The 21,047-nt window shown below is 45.1% G+C and overlaps 2 protein-coding genes across 8 annotated transcripts in view; one reads left to right on the forward strand and one right to left on the reverse strand.

The window, feature by feature from the left end:
- The window catches only part of VIPAS39 (VPS33B interacting protein, apical-basolateral polarity regulator, spe-39 homolog), a 29,879-nt gene extending 26,275 nt beyond the window's left edge, over positions 1 to 3,604 (reverse strand). Inside the window, exons 1-4 of one of the 6 annotated variants that reach the window (XM_007121424.4) lie at positions 3,482 to 3,604; positions 2,600 to 2,662; positions 2,066 to 2,116; positions 420 to 512 (exon numbers count right to left, since the gene is read on the reverse strand). In XM_007121424.4, coding sequence (XP_007121486.1) covers positions 420 to 512 — 93 coding nt within the window. In that variant the 5' untranslated portion in view covers positions 2,066 to 2,116; positions 2,600 to 2,662; positions 3,482 to 3,604. Of the gene's footprint in view, positions 1 to 419; positions 513 to 2,065; positions 2,117 to 2,500; positions 2,532 to 2,599; positions 2,663 to 3,481 lie in introns of those variants that run through there. The other 5 variants (XM_007121426.4, XM_007121422.4, XM_007121423.4 and 2 more) reach the window with 5 other exon arrangements.
- A 450-nt stretch (positions 3,605 to 4,054) lies between these two features.
- AHSA1 (activator of HSP90 ATPase activity 1) lies at positions 4,055 to 14,757 on the forward strand. 2 transcript variants are annotated; one of them, XM_007121427.3, is made up of 9 exons: positions 4,055 to 4,281; positions 5,652 to 5,842; positions 8,129 to 8,211; positions 8,613 to 8,730; positions 12,069 to 12,157; positions 13,016 to 13,144; positions 13,605 to 13,706; positions 14,198 to 14,249; positions 14,367 to 14,757. In XM_007121427.3, the coding sequence occupies exons 1-9, from the start codon at positions 4,202 to 4,204 to the stop codon at positions 14,537 to 14,539; spliced, it is 1,017 nt and encodes a 338-aa protein (XP_007121489.2). In that variant the 5' UTR covers positions 4,055 to 4,201; the 3' UTR covers positions 14,540 to 14,757. The 2 variants fall into 2 exon arrangements, with proteins under 2 accessions (XP_007121489.2, XP_023974072.1); XM_024118304.3 differs by lacking the exons at positions 4,055 to 4,281; positions 5,652 to 5,842; positions 8,129 to 8,211; positions 8,613 to 8,730 and adding exons at positions 10,338 to 10,444; positions 10,846 to 10,963 and having other exon boundaries at positions 14,367 to 14,756.
- The last annotated feature ends 6,290 nt before the right edge of the window (positions 14,758 to 21,047 follow it).

Raw genomic sequence — 21,047 nt, forward strand, 5'->3', positions numbered from 1 at the left:
TCAAAGCCGCTTCTGAATTCTAATCACATTCCTGGTATTGACTTGCTTTGTAGTGAGGTTGTCCATCTCTCCAAAAATGAATCTGCTTCCCCATTTGTAAAATAGACACAATAAAGACAAACTTCCAATCCAGTTCATCGTTCAAAGATAACAAATTATATCACATGATAAAAGACTTAGGGTTCTTGAAAAAAAAAAACTCAAAGAAATGAATCATCTTAAGAATGTAAATGAAAAAGGGCAGACAGTTGGTTTTTACAATCCCCCTCTTTTCTCAGGGTTCTTTTCCATGAAGATTTTTCTAAAGATCTGACTGAAAACACTTCTGAGCCTCATGGAGACAGGTTACTGAGGTTGCAAGGGGAAGGGTACACAGTGGAAGAGGGTGAGACCTTCAGCAATTGTTCACGGAAACCTACCTGTGAAAGCTCATCATCTTCATCATCAAAGGTGAAAGCCTTAAACTTAGAGCTATTCCAATACTCCTCCTCATCACCCTTCGTCCGATTCATCTGGAGTGAGAGGAAGATAGACATATGTCCCTTTCTGGATTCCCCTCAAAAGAGCTCCAAAAGCTTTAAGTTCCTAGACTACAAACTCCCCACAGTAATCAGGGATGTATGAAAGTGTCTGGTAAAGCAAATACTGAACATGCCATATAAAATCAGATCCTTGGGTCTCCAATCAAATCATACGTTTGATCCTGATTGCCCACAAGTAGTCATTCATTCCTAGAGCAGCTACTTTCTTCATGGCACTCTCTCAGGTGCTGTAAGGAATATTTAAAGCGCAAAAAATAGTCCCTCTCTGAAGGACCCTACAACAGAACTCGGGTATTCAGCATAGGTATGTATAAATGTAATAGTACAAAGCAGGCAAGTGTTAAAAGAATGTATCACGAACTTCGCTGAATATACAATATCAATCAAAGCATGAATAAAACAGATAGTAACTGCATTCATATACTCAACATATATCTATTGAGTGCCATCTCTGAGGCACTGTTCTAGGCTCTGGGAATACTACAGTGAATAAAACTGACATATATCTTGCTCTCATGTGTGCTTGTTAAATGCCTGAAGGCAAGCAAGCAATTAAAGGAAGCTAAATTATCCCCCTTGTATCTTCAAATCATGATTAATTTATTAACAAGTATTGGCCAAAATGTGGGAAGTGAGGGCATGGCCAAAAAGGTATATAAAGAATCAGTCAAAACACGACAAGTGGGGCTTCCCTGGTGGCACAGTGGTTGAGAGTCCGCCTGCCGATGCAGGGGATGCGGGTTCGTGCCCCGGTCCGGGAAGATTCCACGTGCCGCAGAGCGGCTGGGCCCATGAGCCATGGCCGCTGAGCCTGCGCGTCTGGAGCCTGTGCTCCGCAACGGGAGAGGCCACAGCAGTGAGAGGCCCGCGTACCCCAAAAAAAAAAAAAAAAGAAAAAAACACAAGTCCCTCTCATAACTACTCTAAAATTAGATTTCACCCCGAAAAAAAAGTTTTGCCTTAGAATTACAGACTAAACTATCAATGCCAACTGGATTAGAGTGAAAACTGATGTAAGCCAAGAACCAGGTACCGAACCTTCCACAGCACCCAAAATAACTCCAAAGGCTACAAAGTGTCAAATTCTAAAGTATCAATTTGCTTTTTCTTTCATCTCAGTAGCACCTTTCTCAGTAGAAGGTTAAGAAACACTCATCATGGCAGCCCCATTGAGGCTCCCAATGGCCCTTAACACACTCTGCTCTCACTGTGTTTTCAGGGGATCTAGGGATGGCACAGGTAGGATGAGAATTTTTTATTATCTGATCCTTTCCCATTGTGGACATCACTAATTGATTTCTACTGAACCCAAATATGGCTTAAAAATCTTTTTGTATATTTAATCCAGGGAGTCAAAACCAAATAAAAAAGCTAGCAGAAACAATAAAATCATCCTTTATATTGGAACAAGCATAGGCTTTGTAGTCAGGCAGACGTGAATTCAAATGTCGCTTCTCCAATTCTGAGCAAACTGGGTAAATATTGTTATTTACTTCTAAGCCTTGGAGAAAGTGATATCCTACCTCACAGGGTTGCAGTGAAGAATAGGAGTCAAGAAACAGCTAACAAAGTGCCTAGTATAAAGTAAATACTAAATGTTAGTTCTTTTTAGTATAGGATATCTTCTGCCATCTTTCTATCTCAGTCATCTGCAAAATTTGGGCATAACAATAGAAACCTACCTTTGAAGACTGGTGTGAGACTTAAACCAGTTAAAACAATACATGTAAAGCACATGTGCTGACAGAAAATTAATGTTCAGTATTAATTTTTATTATTAATAAATCACTATCTTGGAACAAGCTAGAAGAATATTTCAAAGCATTCCTGAAGCTTAAAAAAATTTTGATACAAAAATTCTGAGTAGCCATCACAAACACTGAAGGTGTGCATACAGCAGGTAAAGCCTCTGGTACAGATGCCGGTTTATAAAGCACTTTGTAATCCTCAGAACAAACCTGTAATGTAGGCCTGGCAGATTCCATTTCACTGATGAGGGAAATGAGACACAAAAGGATTAATTATCAAAGTATTAAGCTAAAGCTAGCTGCTCCTACCTAATCCAGGTTTTCTGTCTCCTGGGTCTTTTCCACTCTGATTTGCATGGTCCTTTTATCACTCTAGGGAAAACGAGGGCAGGTCATTACTACAGTAAATAAATAAATGTAAATATCTACGGATAGGCATAGGATGTGTCTAACAAACCCAAAAATCCACCAGAGGATTTCTGGAATCTTTTTAAACCATGCAACAGCAGTGGACATCTGACACTAATCTGTACTTCTAGCGCCAAGTCAGAACACAGATTTACTTAGCAAGTAAAAAGATAATGATTTAATGGTTCTAGAATTTATAAAGCAACCAGGTACAATTTTAAGAGGGACTGAGAAAGCTACTTCAACATGATTTAAAATATTTCAAAGGCTTGTCCTTGTCACTTGTTTACTGAGATCCCACCATATAGGGTAGTAGATCCGAGGGAAGAACAGGAAAACGACAAAGAAAGGAAAACGATTCAAACAAAAATATCTATAACCAACACGCTCCCGACCTTAGGACACCCCAGAAACCAGCTACTGAGAAGTTACATCCGGATTCATTTATCATTTTTAGAGCCAGGCTACGAACTGAGACGAGGAAATGTGGGTTAAACTAGGAAGACTACGGGCGAACGTCCAGGAAACACGGATCAACCGCAGTGGCCAGAGCCCAGAACCCTGGTACAGTAAATGCTCGTTCAAAATCAGCTGTCCGGGCTCACTCGCGGCCCCAACCCCGAGTGGACAGCGGCTCCCAGCCAACGAGTCGCCGGGACTGGAGTAACAGAGTCAGGCCTGGGGGGGTCTAGGGACGCCTCAGAAAACAGGGTGAAAGGATATGGATGCGGAGAGGCTTGACTTGGCCAGATATGTGGCCCAAGGGCTTTGGGACACCCTCACCTCTTCCACACCGAGCCCTCCCTCTCAGGTCAGCGTCAGAGTCCTCAGCCCTTGGACCGGCCTTTCTAGACAGGCTATGCGGCATAGAAAAGAGGCGGAAGAGGATAGTCCCGGGGACAGGCGGTCTGCTGTGGGGATGGAGACCGTGGGGTCAAAAAAGAGGCCGCAGGGCATGCTGGAAGTTGTAGTTCCTTCCGCCTCCGTCATCGGGCGCTGCCTGGACGGGCCACAGGGGCCTATTGACTACAACTCCCAGAATCCACAGCATACCGTGCTTAAGTCTTTTCCTCTACATTTTCCGCGGTTATCCAGCGGGTCAGTCAACAAGACTACAACTCCCATGAGGCTTAGCATGGCCGATTAAGGGTTCAGGGAAACAATGAGAAGTGTCCTTTATGTCTCCACTGGTGAGGAATGACCGTGTGAGCGGTTGCATTTCGTGTCTTTTAGGCGATAACCCGAAGGAGTTTGAAGGATCCCTAGAACAGACAGAAGTTAAGGTCCGGCGAGGCGGAACGGAAGCAGCTTGTGGGAGGGAGGAGGAGCCGGAAGTTAAGGCGGGGAGGGGGCGGGGGCGGGGAGGTGGAGGGAAAAGCAAGCCAGGAGGTTTTGCGGCCGCTTCTAGTAGTTTCCAGGCGCTGCCGGGCGGCTGGTTCCGCGCGGTCCTGAGGCTGTGGCTGTGGCTGCTCGGGAGCTGGTGGCGGCGCGACCGGAGAGCCGATGGCCAAGTGGGGTGAGGGCGACCCACGCTGGATCGTGGAGGAGCGGGCGGACGCCACCAACGTCAACAACTGGCATTGGTGAGGGCCAGCGGGCCAGGCCGCGGGAGCGCTCCGGCCGGGCCAGGGTTGCAGGGTCCCTGGAACCTCGGCCGGGACAAAGCTGGGGCCGAGGCAGCCCTTCCTGCCCGGAGATGGGCCTGGGTCCTTCCTGTTGCAGGGGTCCGTAGTCTCAGGTCCCTCCACCCTCCGGTCTCCGTTTCATTGGCGGGGGAGGCGGGTGGACGACATGGAGGGCTGCGCCCCAGACGAGGGGGTTCAGATATGAGAACAGAACTCCTTGGCTGCTGCATTCAGCCTGAGCGGGGAGATGCTTCCCACTCGTGGCCGCAGGAGTCAGTCAGACCCAAACCGCCGTGGATTGTGTTGGTAGACTGCAGTGTTAGTCTCGGGAGGGTAGGAATTCCTATTTTCCTGCTTACGGGTGGAATTAACAGTCAGTCATAGGGGACTGCTGCCTCACTCCAGAAGGCTAAGGTTTAGAACGTGTTCTGCCGGTGCCCACAGCTCAGTGATGCTGAAGGCGCCGTGGCCTCTCACCCGGAACTATTAAGTTAGTTGTATTGTAGCTCCAGGGACTGCCCCTGGTTGCCGAGCAATCATGGTTTATAACCCAACCACTCTTAAAAGCCTGCTCTCCTTCATGAAATCCTCAACAAGTAATGTCTTATCTTTTGAGTCTAGTGAACTTTGTTCATACTGTCTTTACTGTATTTTTACTTTGTTGCAGCTCTTTTTACTATTGTTTTCTATACTAGTTAGAAAGTGGGGAGGTAGATAGTTTTTCTTCTCTATATCTCAGCCTGCCTTCTTTCCTCTTAACACAGAGAGTGTTTGACTTAATTTTTGTTTGTTTTGAAGTGCTGGACTTACATTGTTTTCATGGCCATTTAGAGAGCATAGAATGTGTAGAGCCTTTATAGCATAGCCTGAATTTGACAGGTCAAAACACTGTGCTAATGAGATCAAGATTATTGGTTTATTCGTTACTGGACCTTTTAGCTCTATACTGCATTCTGTGGCCCCGTTGTGTGCTCCTGACTTCAGCAAGATATGCACAGTTTTCCGCTTGGTCAGACGGGGGCGCTACGTTAAAGTGTCTAATGCTGACCCCAGCACCATCATGCTGAGAAAGGAAAGCAGAATTTTCCATTTAGTTTGAAACTATTGTATTACAGCAATTGTCCTTATTGACAGTATGGGACTCCTGGTCTTCCTTTTAGGAGTCCCATACTGTCAATAAGGAGTAACATGTTTGTGGACATACTGGAGTGGGGCTGAGGGTTTTGTGTTCTTTTCCAGCCTCCTTTAGCCTTGGATGCTCTTGCATAGAGCAAGCAGTTGTGTCCTTCATTTAGCTGCTGGTCCATAGCTTTGTTTCTGTTTTGCAGGACAGAGAGAGATGCTTCAAATTGGTCCACAGATAAGCTGAAAACACTGTTCCTGGCAGTGCGTGTGCAAAATGAGGAAGGCAAGTGCGAGGTGACAGAAGTGAATAAGCTTGATGGAGAGGCATCTATTAACAATCGCAAAGGCAAACTTATCTTCTTTTATGAGTGGAGCATCAGACTAAACTGGACAGGTAAGTCTATGCTTGGCTTTTAGGACAGAGGTTAACCGCATTTTGATTGACCTGTTCAGGAGCCGGGGAGAACAGATTTTGAGAGGTTATGAACTTTTTTCAAGGGAGATAGTGCTGTTTTGGAGTCCTATTGAAAACAGTATTGGATGCTGAAATTCTTCTGCCACTGTGGGACACTATAAATGGGTTTCCCCTCTCTGGGTCTCATAAGTCCCCACTGATGAGAAGCAGCTGAGCTGCTGTACCTTTGGACCTGGTCTGTGTTGGGCCACATAATGTGACATTTCTCAGACTAGCTGTTTATGCCTCCTGGATGATTTTAAAGTGGAGAGGGGGAGTTTTTTCGTTTTCTTTCTTTTTTTTATTTTTTTTAAACTCTCTCCAGTGTGACCCTAACAGTTTAGAGTGCTGTGGTAATGAAGCTTGCGACTGATTATAACTTGGGTTAGTTTTATTCTCTATCTTAACGTCCCTTTTGTGAAGATATTAACATAGAATTGGGCCCATGGTTAGATGGTCCTGACTGTTGGGAGGCTGAATTTTAAAAGACAGTAAAGTTAAAAGGGTACATGTAGGGGGCAAAGCATGAAATAAATTTTTGTTTCAATAAACATTTCTTAAGTGAATGTTAATAAAGAGGGGAAACGTATTTATCGTCCTTTTTTGTTTTTTAAACTACTAAAGCACACTTTCTTTTTTTTATTTTTTTTAAACTCTCTCCAGTGTGACCCTAACAGTTTAGAGTGCTGTGGTAATGAAGCTTGCGACTGATTATAACTTGGGTTAGTTTTATTCTCTATCTTAACGTCCCTTTTGTGAAGATATTAACATAGAATTGGGCCCATGGTTAGATGGTCCTGACTGTTGGGAGGCTGAATTTTAAAAGACAGTAAAGTTAAAAGGGTACATGTACGGGGCAAAGCATGAAATAAATTTTTGTTTCAATAAACATTTCTCAAGTGAATGTTAATAAAGAGGGGAAACGTATTTATCGTCCTTTTTTGTTTTTTAAACTACTAAAGCACAGCAGTCTGGAAGAAACCTTAGGTATCATCTTGCCCAGTCTCCTTTTTATAGATTGAGAAACTGAGGCTTAGAGAAGTAAAGATAAATAAGTGTTTTGTGAAATTTTAAAAGACAGTAAAGTTAAAAGGGTACATGTACGGGGCAAAGCATGAAATAAATTTTTGTTTCAATAAACATTTCTCAAGTGAATGTTAATAAAGAGGGGAAACGTATTTATCGTCCTTTTTTGTTTTTTAAACTACTAAAGCACAGCAGTCTGGAAGAAACCTTAGGTATCATCTTGCCCAGTCTCCTTTTTATAGATTGAGAAACTGAGGCCTAGAGAAGTAAAGATAAATGTTTTGTGAGTTAACTTTGAATTACAGTTAGTTCTGCTATAACGTGACACATGTGTTTCTAAAAATCACCACACTATGCAGAATCTCGTAACAAAAACCACAGGGCTTGTAGGGAAGATGGGGTTAGGGACGTGACACTATACTCAAAAGTTTTATCAGTGATATTTTTTTAAATTTAAGAATGTAAAAATTGATGGCACAGTTTACACATGTTAAATCATAAGAAATACATAAATAACATGATAAATATGATGCTTTACCTTGACAAAGACCTGAAGTTTGCTTGTGAAAGTGGGCGTCAGAAGCATTGAGGCATGTGGGTTATTGTGAGGTGGTGGAAGGGGAGTCACCTGAAATCAGAAGGAGCATTATAACACCGCTAGTGGGTGGCGTGGCTCCTAACACACACAGTAAACTGAAGTCACTGGCAGACAGATGTTTGTGATGTGTATTTCGCGTATTCCTACACAGCTCCATTCAGCTGGGTTTGGGTTTCTTTGGGTTCACCTAGTGTTTCTCAAGGATGAAATCACATATAAGCAAACATGAAATTCATGTTATGATCAAATCATCCCTTAGTATATCAATAGTATTGGAACAAATTTGTATTTTCAAGACAAGCGTTCTAGCAGAGCTGTCTGTACTGACTGTTAACCAAGTCCTCCTTAGCAGAGTTCATGCTGGTGCCAAATTCACATAGTTCTTGGTCCCACACTGTAATAGCACAGCCTCAAGAAATCTGATGGGGAAAGACATTTCAGGGTGGGGGGCAGTGGCTGCATCTGGCATGGCATTCTCTCAGAATAAAGAAGGTCAGTTCAGTTGTCCAAAAGAAGTGTAAGCAGAGTAGTAGTTAGCACTCCAGAGCAGAAGAGGAGGAGAGAAGAGAAGGAGACTGATAACATTGCATTACTTTTGACAGGTACCTCTAAGTCTGGGGTGCAGTACAAGGGCCATGTGGAGATCCCCAATTTGTCTGATGAAAATAGCGTGGATGAAGTGGAGGTTTGTGTTTTCTATTTCCTCATCTGTCTGAGTCTTCCACATCCTCTTATTCTCAGATGAGAAAAATGACCTGTCATTCAAGATTACAGGCCAGGCTTGGCCCCAGCATTCAGAACCCCAGTCTGCAGATGATTTTCTAGGTCTTTGGTGCCATCGGGAGCTCCCAGAGCAGCTCGTGCTTATTTAATTACTTTGCTTTAGTGAGTAGGGTGGGTTCTAACATTAGCCACCTTTGTCTTGGCAGAGAGACCTCGAGAAGGAACACTCATGGGGATTGCACAAAAACCTCAACCCTCGTTTCCTTTGGAAATGTTAGCGGTTATCTGATTGCTCAGCACCGACATTCCACAATGTGGGTGCCTCTCAAGTTATTTACCACCTACTTCTGATCTTTCGCTCAGATTAGTGTGAGCCTTGCCAAGGATGAGCCTGACACAAATCTCGTGGCCTTAATGAAGGAAGAAGGGGTGAAACTTCTAAGAGAAGCAATGGGAATTTACATCAGCACCCTCAAAACAGGTATCCCTTGAGTAGTTATGAGTGCCTTGAGAAGATAGTTTTCCACCTGTCAGATGCTGATTAAGGGGCTTGACAGGTCTTTCTTTGGCAAGTAGATAAAAATTTGGGGGGAGGAGGCTTATTTCATCTTAAAATCAGTCTGTAAACTTTAAGTAGGGGAAAGATCTAGAGATATGTTGTCTAATGTGTTGGCTGTTGAGCACTTGAAATGTGGCTAGTCCAAATTGAGATGTGCTGTGAGTACAAAAAACACAATGGAGTTTGAAGACTTAGTATTTTTTTAAAAAGTAAAATGTCTCAATAATTTTTCGATACTGATAACATATTGAAATGGTAGTTAGGATATAGTAGGTTAAGTATAATGTTAAAATTAATTTCACCTGTTTGTTGTAATGCTTTAGTGTGGCTACTAGAAAATTTAATATTACATTTGAGGTTGAGATTGTATTTCTGTGAGACTTGCTGATCTAAAGACTTGGCAGCCCCAGACTCAGCACGTGAGCACAGTCCTGCGCTATTCTTGATGCGCCTTCTCCAGGGACATTGAGAGGGTTATTTGAATAGTAGTCAGCTCAGCTGTCTCCTAGAATTCTAGTTCTGCCAGTGTGTTCTGATCTTGGCGTCAGAGTACATATGACGATCATCGGAGGGAACCAGTATAGAGGTGGAAACCTTTTTTGGTGGGAACCAGTGCTCTGATGCCATAACTAGTTGTGGCTGTCCTACAGAGGTAAGGCAGAGCGGAGAAAGGGGACTAAGTATGCAACTGTGGGTATCTTGACACACTCTTGAAGTCTTTGGAAAGTGCCACTGCATTCATTGGCTGCCATCCACAGTAGACCGCACGTACATTTAACAAGTCGCGATGCTTCTAATTGAGTCAGGGGGTTAAAAGAATCCCAGTGAACATACTGTGTTCTGTAGCATACACTCACATACCTGTCTGGCATAGATCAAAGTTAAAGACGCTAAAGTGGATTACTCTTCCCTCCCTTGTCGTGACCTCCATCTGAGTTAAGATGGCCACGTTTGTCAAACTACAATGAAGCCCTGAGTCTCAGCTACTAAGAAATAACTTCCAAGAGCTGGGATTTTATCTTTTCAGAGTTCACGCAGGGCATGATCTTGCCTACAATGAATGGAGAGTCAGTAGACCCAGCCGGGCAGCCAGCACTGAAAGCTCCATTCAGCTGGGTTTGGGTTTCTTTGGGTTCACCTAGTGTTTCTCAAGGATGAAATCACATATAAGCAAACATGAAATTCATGTTATGATCAAATCATCCCTTAGTATATCAATAGTATTGGAACAAATTTGTATTTTCAAGACAAGCGTTCTAGCAGAGCTGTCTGTACTGACTGTTAACCAAGTCCTCCTTAGCAGAGTTCATGCTGGTGCCAAATTCACATAGTTCTTGGTCCCACACTGTAATAGCACAGCCTCAAGAAATCTGATGGGGAAAGACATTTCAGGGTGGGGGGCAGTGGCTGCATCTGGCATGGCATTCTCTCAGAATAAAGAAGGTCAGTTCAGTTGTCCAAAAGAAGTGTAAGCAGAGTAGTAGTTAGCACTCCAGAGCAGAAGAGGAGGAGAGAAGAGAAGGAGACTGATAACATTGCATTACTTTTGACAGGTACCTCTAAGTCTGGGGTGCAGTACAAGGGCCATGTGGAGATCCCCAATTTGTCTGATGAAAATAGCGTGGATGAAGTGGAGGTTTGTGTTTTCTATTTCCTCATCTGTCTGAGTCTTCCACATCCTCTTATTCTCAGATGAGAAAAATGACCTGTCATTCAAGATTACAGGCCAGGCTTGGCCCCAGCATTCAGAACCCCAGTCTGCAGATGATTTTCTAGGTCTTTGGTGCCATCGGGAGCTCCCAGAGCAGCTCGTGCTTATTTAATTACTTTGCTTTAGTGAGTAGGGTGGGTTCTAACATTAGCCACCTTTGTCTTGGCAGAGAGACCTCGAGAAGGAACACTCATGGGGATTGCACAAAAACCTCAACCCTCGTTTCCTTTGGAAATGTTAGCGGTTATCTGATTGCTCAGCACCGACATTCCACAATGTGGGTGCCTCTCAAGTTATTTACCACCTACTTCTGATCTTTCGCTCAGATTAGTGTGAGCCTTGCCAAGGATGAGCCTGACACAAATCTCGTGGCCTTAATGAAGGAAGAAGGGGTGAAACTCCTAAGAGAAGCAATGGGAATTTACATCAGCACCCTCAAAACAGGTATCCCTTGAGTAGTTATGAGTGCCTTGAGAAGATAGTTTTCCACCTGTCAGATGCTGATTAAGGGGCTTGACAGGTCTTTCTTTGGCAAGTAGATAAAAATTTGGGGGGAGGAGGCTTATTTCATCTTAAAATCAGTCTGTAAACTTTAAGTAGGGGAAAGATCTAGAGATATGTTGTCTAATGTGTTGGCTGTTGAGCACTTGAAATGTGGCTAGTCCAAATTGAGATGTGCTGTGAGTACAAAAAACACAATGGAGTTTGAAGACTTAGTATTTTTTTAAAAAGTAAAATGTCTCAATAATTTTTCGATACTGATAACATATTGAAATGGTAGTTAGGATATATTAGGTTAAGTATAGTGTTAAAATTAATTTCACCTGTTTGTTGTAATGCTTTAGTGTGGCTACTAGAAAATTTAATATTACATTTGAGGTTGAGATTGTATTTCTGTGAGACTTGCTGATCTAAAGACTTGGCAGCCCCAGACTCGGCACGTGAGCACAGTCCTGCGCTATTCTTGATGCGCCTTCTCCAGGGACATTGAGAGGGTTATTTGAATAGTAGTCAGCTCAGCTGTCTCCTAGAATTCTAGTTCTGCCAGTGTGTTCTGATCTTGGCGTCAGAGTACATATGACGATCATCGGAGGGAACCAGTATAGAGGTGGAAACCTTTTTTGGTGGGAACCAGTGCTCTGATGCCATAACTAGTTGTGGCTGTCCTACAGAGGTAAGGCAGAGCGGAGAAAGGGGACTAAGTATGCAACTGTGGGTATCTTGACACACTCTTGAAGTCTTTGGAAAGTGCCACTGCATTCATTGGCTGCCATCCACAGTAGACCGCACGTACATTTAACAAGTCGCGATGCTTCTAATTGAGTCAGGGGGTTAAAAGAATCCCAGTGAACATACTGTGTTCTGTAGCATACACTCACATACCTGTCTGGCATAGATCAAAGTTAAAGACGCTAAAGTGGATTACTCTTCCCTCCCTTGTCGTGACCTCCATCTGAGTTAAGATGGCCACGTTTGTCAAACTACAATGAAGCCCTGAGTCTCAGCTACTAAGAAATAACTTCCAAGAGCTGGGATTTTATCTTTTCAGAGTTCACGCAGGGCATGATCTTGCCTACAATGAATGGAGAGTCAGTAGACCCAGCCGGGCAGCCAGCACTGAAAACTGAGGAGCGCAAGGTAACCGGTGTCCCCATGTGCTGGGGCGGGAGGCTGTCTGGAAAGGGGGTTAAGGCACTGCCTCCTTCAGAAGTCTCTATCTCAGCTCTTTCTCTCCCACCCTAACCTCTGAGCCAGAGCTGGTGCTTTGTAGAGAGTCCGCAGAGTGTAGTTGTCTGTCTCCCCATCTTTAACCTGGTGTTTATTCATTTATAACAGACCCCTTAGAGCAAATGGAAGCCATCAGGGACTTCAGAGTCCGACTGTTGCGTTTAACCCCAGTGAGGAGATTATGAACGCAGGGTGGTCTTCACCCATATGCATCTTAAGTATTATGTCTGCATTTCATACTTTGATACTGAAGGTGTCATCAAGGTATCAGGGGTTACTTAGATCATTAACTTCACCTAACAGGAAACTGATCGATTTCACTCCATTTGCAGGGTGAGCAAATATTTTTTCTGGAGATGGAACTTGTGTGGTTTGGGCTCAGCACTTGGTTTTCAGCCCTGTTGCCCTTTTGTCAGCACACTGAAGGATATTCTGGGGGTGCTGCTTCCAGCTATTTAAGCATAGAAACTCTGCTTGAGAATCACAGGGGGCTCTTCAGAAATACCTTATGATTTGGTGTGCCCTTCAGCAATGGGCTTTTAAATGAGTGTCACTCTTCTTTCACCTAGAGTGGCATTGAGGATTTTCTGGGAAAGTTCCCCTTCTGACTGAAATGCCCGTGCACATAAATTTCTTCTAACTCCCTGGAATAATTAGCCTTGGAGGTGAAAAAGTTTGTGAGAATGAATAACAGGGCTATCCCTGAAGCCCTGTTAATTGAGGTTTCACCATTACTCTAAACTGACAATTTCACTGCCACTTCCACAGGCTAAGTCTGCTCCTTCAAAAACCCAGGCAAGACCTGTTGGTGTCAAAATCCCCACTTGTAAGATCACCCTTAGAGAAACCTTCCTGACATCACCAGAGGAGCTCTATAGAGTTTTTACCACCCAGGAGGTAAGTATAGTCTTGTCCTTCCAACTCCTGGCATCTGCCATCCCGAGTGACTGGAGTTGTGGGCACATCCCCGCGTTGTGCAGAGGAAGTGCTGAGTGGAACCGTGAAGCTTTCTTTGTACACTCAGAGGCAAAGGGAAAACACTTTTGTTCAACCCACTCATCAAAGTGGATTCGTCTTCTTTTTTCTCTTTTATGCTAGTTTTGGGTCATGTAAGTGGGAACCACTGGAATCATTCTCGTTAGAAAAATAGATGGATTCGAAGTAATGGCATCCTAGGTTCAGAAAGAGTTACTTGAGTCGAAGCCTGGTCTTTAGTGGAACAGAAAAGAGCCTAAACCTGGTTCTTGGGCAGAGTAGTGTCTTTGGAAGTGAGAGCTGAGGCATGCAGGTGTCAGCTGGCGTTTCTCCGGGGTCCCACTGAGAGCCATGCATCTTCTTACCTCCTTTTTCTCTGCAGCTTGTTCAGGCCTTTACCCATGCTCCTGCAATGTTAGAAGCAGACAAAGGTGGCAAGTTTCACCTGGTAGATGGCAGTGTCTCTGGAGAATTCACTGATCTGGTGAGTACGTGCTTGCCAGGATATAGCTTTTGTCTGGTCAGAAGAATAACATTTCCCCCTTTACTTTTTCAGCTCTGTAGATAAAATTTAAGGCTGTAATCTCTTTGGTTAGTAAAACCTCATTTTGTTTTTCAAAAGAATGCTACAATTGAATTCTCTTGCTTTCATATAAATTTTTCTTTAGTGGGGTAAAATTGCTTCTTCCTGGAAAAATCAAACATGGAAGAGAGGTTAAATCCGTTGGTGGCTTACGGCTTTCCATTTGCGACACTGAAATTTCACGTGGGCACAGCTGACTGGACCCAACTTAGGAGTAAGAGGAGAGGCTGTGGCTGATGTCAGTGCAGAAGCTACCAACTCTGGTCCACTTTGTCCTCATCAGTAGTACAGCTGCAGATGACGGGCTCCGTATGAAAGGCAGATGGGTGATGCTTGCTAGGATTGGGTACGTTGCAGTCTGTAGTATAGGCTCACCTCTTTGATTATTTTAGATCCCTGAGAAACATATTGTGATGAAGTGGAGGTTTAAATCTTGGCCAGAAGGTAAGTAAGCATATGTATTTATTGCCATTGCCCCCAGAACTTTTTCTTTTCCCCTTAGCCTCAGACCCACATGGAAACCCTGGATCTGAAACCTCCTTCCCCTTTGCCTTTCCCCAGGGCACTTTGCCACCATCACCTTGACCTTCATTGACAAGAATGGAGAGACTGAGCTGTGTATGGAAGGCCGAGGCATCCCTGCCCCTGAGGAGGAGAGGACACGGCAGGGCTGGCAGCGGTACTACTTTGAGGGCATCAAACAGACCTTTGGCTACGGCGCACGCTTATTTTAGGACCAGCAGCAGTGGGTACAGCCCGCCGAACACTTCAGTCCAGCCCTCTCCTGACTGGGGCTTGTGACTTACAGGATTGCACCATCCCAACCACTAACTTGGGGCCGGGGCCCCTTCCCTTCATGTATACCTTGGGTTTGTGCATGTTTTCTGCTGGGTGGGAACAGAGGGTGATTTCTCTTTTATGTGTACATACGCTAAATAAACGTAATTTAAAAATCGTGCATGTCTGGAACCTGTGTTGACGGGGTAGCTGGTATTAAGAGTTCCCTTGAAGGTTTTGAACAACAACAAAAACAACGGAGGGGTTTTATCTCCGTTCTGCGTAAGTGTACATAATGAAGAGGCCTGAAAAGAGCCTACTTCTCACCAGCAAGCATTCCTGAGCTCATGTCCTTTCATACTGCAGACTGGCAAAAAGGGTCTCTTCCCCTCATTGAGGGAAACGTGGGGTGGAGTTTCCCTGGGGTGAACGGTACCAAGAAACTTTATCGCTGGTCCAGGTGGCATCCTGGGCTTCCCGCTCTCCATGGCCTCTTGTCCTCTTCCAAGAAGAGGTGATCAACCAGGTGCTGGTTTGAGGTGTGGAAAGAGATTCTCCACCCTGTGACCAAGGGGAACTGTGGGCTTTGGGCTTCTGTTCACTGAGCTTCTGTTTATTGAGCGGTTACTCTGTACCAGACACTGTACTAAGCAGTTCCCTTACAGTAGCTTATTTAGCCCCCATAATTTAGCCCCTATGAAACAGATACTACCATCATTTCTGTTTTACAGGAACCTAGTCCTTGCATTTCTTAACGCATATCCCAGACCCTACAACAGATAATTTAGCAGAGTTGGAATTTGGAACGAGGACCATAACGGTGGAGCCAGTGCTCAAGTCCAAACCACTGTCTACTGCCTTGTCGCGTTCATCCCTGAAAAGAAGCAGCTGCATTTCTAGCATGTTAGGCATCCTTCCTGGAATAGGAAATTCCAGGCAGTTGTTACCTCCCAGAAAGAAGAAGAAACGAATGTAGTGTTTTTAAATACCTGGTTCCATTGAGCAAGTTTACTGAGCACTGACGAAGGGGTTCCAGTGGGGTCCAGACTGCCACGTTGCAGGAAGAGGTAAACTGTACCTTCACAGGGAGGGTCATTTTCCTCGACAAGCCCCGCCCTGGTGACCCCAGTGTGAGTCAGCACCCTCTAAGCCAGACACTACCTCCTGCAGTTACAGCTGTTTCCTTCATCTGTCCTTGCCTGTTTTATTAGGTGGCAGTGAGGTCTGCAGGCTAATCCAACCAACGTGACTTGGCCAAAATGTAATTAAAGTAGGAAATCAGTACTGATCTGGATAATTTAGACCCCCCATGTCCCCCTTTGGCTTGAATTAATCAACAAGTGCTGGGCTGAACTAATTTGCATCTAGTTCGGCATTATAGCTGCTTCCTGGGGGTCCGAACAGATGCTTTTTGATAAAGTACCTGTGCTCTAGCTTGAATCAAATCAAGGACCAGGGACTTCCCTGGCAGTCCAGTGGTTAAGACTCTGTGCTCGCAATGCAGGGGGCATGGGTTCAATCCCTGGTCAGGGAACTAAGATCCCGCGTGCTGCACGGCGTGGCCAAAATCAACAAAAACGAAAAGCAAATCAAGGACCCCTTCTAACACGGAGACCAGTGACAAAAAAGGACCCCTTTCACACCTGGCGGGAGAGTTACCAATTCTAGAATACCTAGGAAAAATCTGAAGTGAAGTTTACAAATGTCTTAGTAATAACCAAAGCACCAGGCAACGTTCCTGTTATATGACCGCTCGGTAACATTCATATCCCCAGTACTGATGGCTGTTCCAATTTTCACCACTTCCATTTCACTGATAACATTTTGGTTAGCCATCTGAGCCTAAAAAGCAGAATGACAGAGCTAAAAACAGAACTTTGGACTTGTGTTTGAATTGTAAATGTGTCACTTCCTAACAAATAGGGCAAATTTCCTCATCTGTAAAATGGGTAGTATAATAGGTACCTATAAGAGCATTAGAGATGGATGTAGAAGCTCTGGCCCCTGGTGGCATGTTACCTGCTGACTTCTGGGCTCCCAAGCCCACACATTTTCCCTTGAGCAGGAGATGATCTTTTGAAAATCTGGTTAACTGGCCAAATTGCAAATCCTAGGCCAAGGGTTCTCAACTAAGAACCACCTGAGGGGAACCTGTTAAATGCAGGAAAGTGGACTCCACCCCTAGATACTCTTAGTGGGTGTGGGGTGTGGCCTGTGAGCTTACATTTTAATATCCCAGGTGATATTGATACCAGGGGTGGATTTTGAGAAGCACTTCAACATGTTAAGAAAATCTAATTGTATGGGCTTCCCTGGTGGCTCTAGTGGTTGAGAGTCCGCGTGCCGATGCTAAGGGATACGGGTTCGTGCCCCGGTCTAGGAAGATCCCACATGCCGCGGAGTGGCTGGGCCCGTGAGCCATGGCCGCTGAGCCTGTGCGTCCGGAGCCTGTGCTCCACAACGGAAGAGGCCACAACAGTGATGAGGCCAGCGTACCGCAAAAAAAAAAAAAAAAAAAAAAATCTAATTGTAATAGAGGAGCCAAAGAAACACATCTGGGTCCCTTTTGTGAACAATGAGACAAAGGATCTGAAACATCCTGTCTTCCAAGAGATGAGGGAGGCCAGCATGATCTGGCAGGTTTGTACTGTTGGTTGTTTTAAACCCTAGTAAGAATTCAGTGTGACCAGTCTTTTTTTTTTTAATTTATTTTTGGCTGCGTTGGGTCTTCGTTGCTACGTGCCGGCTTTCTCTAGTCGTGACGAGTAGGGGCTACTCTTTGTTGCGGTGCATGGGCTTCTCATTGCGGTGGTTTGTTGCAGAGCACGGGCTCCAGGTGCGCGGGCTTCAGTAGTTGTGGCACACGGGCTCAGTAGTTGTGGCTCACAGGCTCTAGAGCCTAGTCCTTGCATTTCTTAACGCATATCCCAGACCCTACAACAGATAATTTAGCAGAGTTGGAATTTGGAACAAGGACCATAACGGTGGAGCCAGTGCTCAAGTCCAAACCACTGTCTACTGCCTTGTCGCGTTCATCCCTGAAAAGAAGCAGCTGCATTTCTAGCATGTTAGGCATCCTTCCTGGAATAGGAAATTCCAGGCAGTTGTTACCTCCCAGAAAGAAGAAGAAACGAATGTAGTGTTTTTAAATACCTGGTTCCATTGAGCAAGTTTACTGAGCACTGACGAAGGGGTTCCAGTGGGGTCCAGACTGCCACGTTGCAGGAAGAGGTAAACTGTACCTTCACAGGGAGGGTCATTTTCCTCGACAAGCCCCGCCCTGGTGACCCCAGTGTGAGTCAGCACCCTCTAAGCCAGACACTACCTCCTGCAGTTACAGCTGTTTCCTTCATCTGTCCTTGCCTGTTTTATTAGGTGGCAGTGAGGTCTGCAGGCTAATCCAACCAACGTGACTTGGCCAAAATGTAATTAAAGTAGGAAATCAGTACTGATCTGGATAATTTAGACCCCCCATGTCCCCCTTTGGCTTGAATTAATCAACAAGTGCTGGGCTGAACTAATTTGCATCTAGTTCGGCATTATAGCTGCTTCCTGGGGGTCCGAACAGATGCTTTTTGATAAAGTACCTGTGCTCTAGCTTGAATCAAATCAAGGACCAGGGACTTCCCTGGCAGTCCAGTGGTTAAGACTCTGTGCTCGCAATGCAGGGGGCATGGGTTCAATCCCTGGTCAGGGAACTAAGATCCCGCGTGCTGCACGGCGTGGCCAAAATCAACAAAAACGAAAAGCAAATCAAGGACCCCTTCTAACACGGAGACCAGTGACAAAAAAGGACCCCTTTCACACCTGGCGGGAGAGTTACCAATTCTAGAATACCTAGGAAAAATCTGAAGTGAAGTTTACAAATGTCTTAGTAATAACCAAAGCACCAGGCAACGTTCCTGTTATATGACCGCTCGGTAACATTCATATCCCCAGTACTGATGGCTGTTCCAATTTTCACCACTTCCATTTCACTGATAACATTTTGGTTAGCCATCTGAGCCTAAAAAGCAGAATGACAGAGCTAAAAACAGAACTTTGGACTTGTGTTTGAATTGTAAATGTGTCACTTCCTAACAAATAGGGCAAATTTCCTCATCTGTAAAATGGGTAGTATAATAGGTACCTATAAGAGCATTAGAGATGGATGTAGAAGCTCTGGCCCCTGGTGGCATGTTACCTGCTGACTTCTGGGCTCCCAAGCCCACACATTTTCCCTTGAGCAGGAGATGATCTTTTGAAAATCTGGTTAACTGGCCAAATTGCAAATCCTAGGCCAAGGGTTCTCAACTAAGAACCACCTGAGGGGAACCTGTTAAATGCAGGAAAGTGGACTCCACCCCTAGATACTCTTAGTGGGTGTGGGGTGTGGCCTGTGAGCTTACATTTTAATATCCCAGGTGATATTGATACCAGGGGTGGATTTTGAGAAGCACTTCAACATGTTAAGAAAATCTAATTGTATGGGCTTCCCTGGTGGCTCTAGTGGTTGAGAGTCCGCGTGCCGATGCTAAGGGATACGGGTTCGTGCCCCGGTCTAGGAAGATCCCACATGCCGCGGAGTGGCTGGGCCCGTGAGCCATGGCCGCTGAGCCTGTGCGTCCGGAGCCTGTGCTCCACAACGGAAGAGGCCACAACAGTGATGAGGCCAGCGTACCGCAAAAAAAAAAAAAAAAAAAAAAATCTAATTGTAATAGAGGAGCCAAAGAAACATATCTGGGTCCCTTTTGTGAACAATGAGACAAAGGATCTGAAACATCCTGTCTTCCAAGAGATGAGGGAGGCCAGCATGATCTGGCAGGTTTGTACTGTTGGTTGTTTTAAACCCTAGTAAGAATTCAGTGTGACCAGTCTTTTTTTTTTTAATTTATTTTTGGCTGCGTTGGGTCTTCGTTGCTACGTGCCGGCTTTCTCTAGTCGTGACGAGTAGGGGCTACTCTTTGTTGCGGTGCATGGGCTTCTCATTGCGGTGGTTTGTTGCAGAGCACGGGCTCCAGGTGCGCGGGCTTCAGTAGTTGTGGCACACGGGCTCAGTAGTTGTGGCTCACAGGCTCTAGAGTGCAGGCTCAGTAGTTGTGGCACACAGGCTTAGCTGCTCCATGGCATGTGGGATCTTCCCAGACCAGGGCTCGAACCCGTATCCCCTGCATTGGCAGGCGGATTCTTAACCACCGGGCCACCAGGGAAGCTCTCAATGTGACCAGTCTTGCCTAGCCTAGAACCTTTTATGAGGTAACCCAGAGGAGGAAAATGGGGCAAAAACATCCAGGTGGCCGGGGCAACTAAGTTAGAAACAGCTGTGGTGTTCGTGCTGGATGCGTAGCCACGGATGGCTCCTGGTGTCTGGAATGGGAAGAACAGCCAGGTGAGCCAGGACGCCCTACACTGGACCAGAGCGGGGGAGGGTCCTCTCTGATTTCATGGGCCTCTCCTGGCTCTGATACCAGCGGCTCCTGAAATCCTCCCTTTAACAGGGTCAGTGACCCCTCTGTGACTCTTTCTCCTCACACACAGGTGTTCCCTAAGCCGGCAGCCACCTGCACAGCATCTCTTTCTCCTTTGTACAGTTTGAATAAACACCATTTTATAGCTGATCAATGCCCCAGCCCCTTCAAGGCTCCTTTGAAGCCCCCTTTTCTTTAGTTTCTCTCGTCTGTGGCCTGACGTGGTAGCAATTTAGCATGTCACTTGGATTAAAAATGGAGCTGGTTAAGATCAGTTTGGGTAATAGACAAAGCGTTAGGTATAGATTAAATTTAGACAGTGTGTTTAAGTGTCAAGGTAAATTATATTAGAAAGGAGGGGAATTAGCAGTTTCCTGTGAAAACAGACTCTGGGATATCTCTATCTTGTTATTTATTTTTTTAAAGTTTCAGCTAAAACATAATTAAAACATTCCTGTGCTAATCGTATTGAATTCCCCAGACAAGAGACAGGGAAGGGAACTTGGCTCCCACCTAGTGACCCAAGATCCTGGCCTCTCTGACCCTGTAATATTCTAGTTGCACCAGAGTGCTGTTAGACGGTGATCCCGGACCAGACTAATAAGCCTCCCTCTAGGTGTGATGTAATTGGAAATATCTGGCTCTCTGAGTTTCTCCAGGTAGTGGCTCTGAACACACCTTGTCTCATTCTGCTTCCTGATGTGACTTCCCCAAATGCCAGAAGTGACAGTGGAGTGTGTGGTAAGGGTACCAACTAAGGTAGGACGGGTCCACCTCTCTCATAGATGTAGTTCTTGGGACAACTCTGCATCGGATCCCCTTGCAGCAAGTTGCTTGGGGAAGTGGGGTCACTTCCTCTGGTGTAAATGCAATTGATCTATCTGACCAAAGGACTTGGAGTGAATGTGTCCCTAAGGTCCTGCTAGCTCTTCCCTGCCTCCCAGGTAACCCTTTACGAGTTTGAGTAAAGATAACTGAGTAGAGATAACCTAACTGATGTTTAGTCTAAGCTTAACTC

The sequence above is a fragment of the Physeter macrocephalus genome, chromosome 11 (assembly GCF_002837175.3).
Source record: "Physeter macrocephalus isolate SW-GA chromosome 11, ASM283717v5, whole genome shotgun sequence".
Taxonomy (NCBI): domain Eukaryota; kingdom Metazoa; phylum Chordata; class Mammalia; order Artiodactyla; family Physeteridae; genus Physeter; species Physeter macrocephalus.

Excerpts from the sequence above, each read along its gene's own strand:
- AHSA1 (XM_007121427.3), top strand. The coding sequence starts at position 4,202 with ATGGCCAAGTGGGGTGAGGGCGACCCACGCTGGATCGTGGAGGAGCGG. Across the intron at positions 4,282-5,651 it reads AACGTCAACAACTGGCATTG|GACAGAGAGAGATGCTTCAA; the intron begins GTGAGGGCCAGC and ends TCTGTTTTGCAG. Across the intron at positions 14,250-14,366 it reads GTTTAAATCTTGGCCAGAAG|GGCACTTTGCCACCATCACC; the intron begins GTAAGTAAGCAT and ends GCCTTTCCCCAG.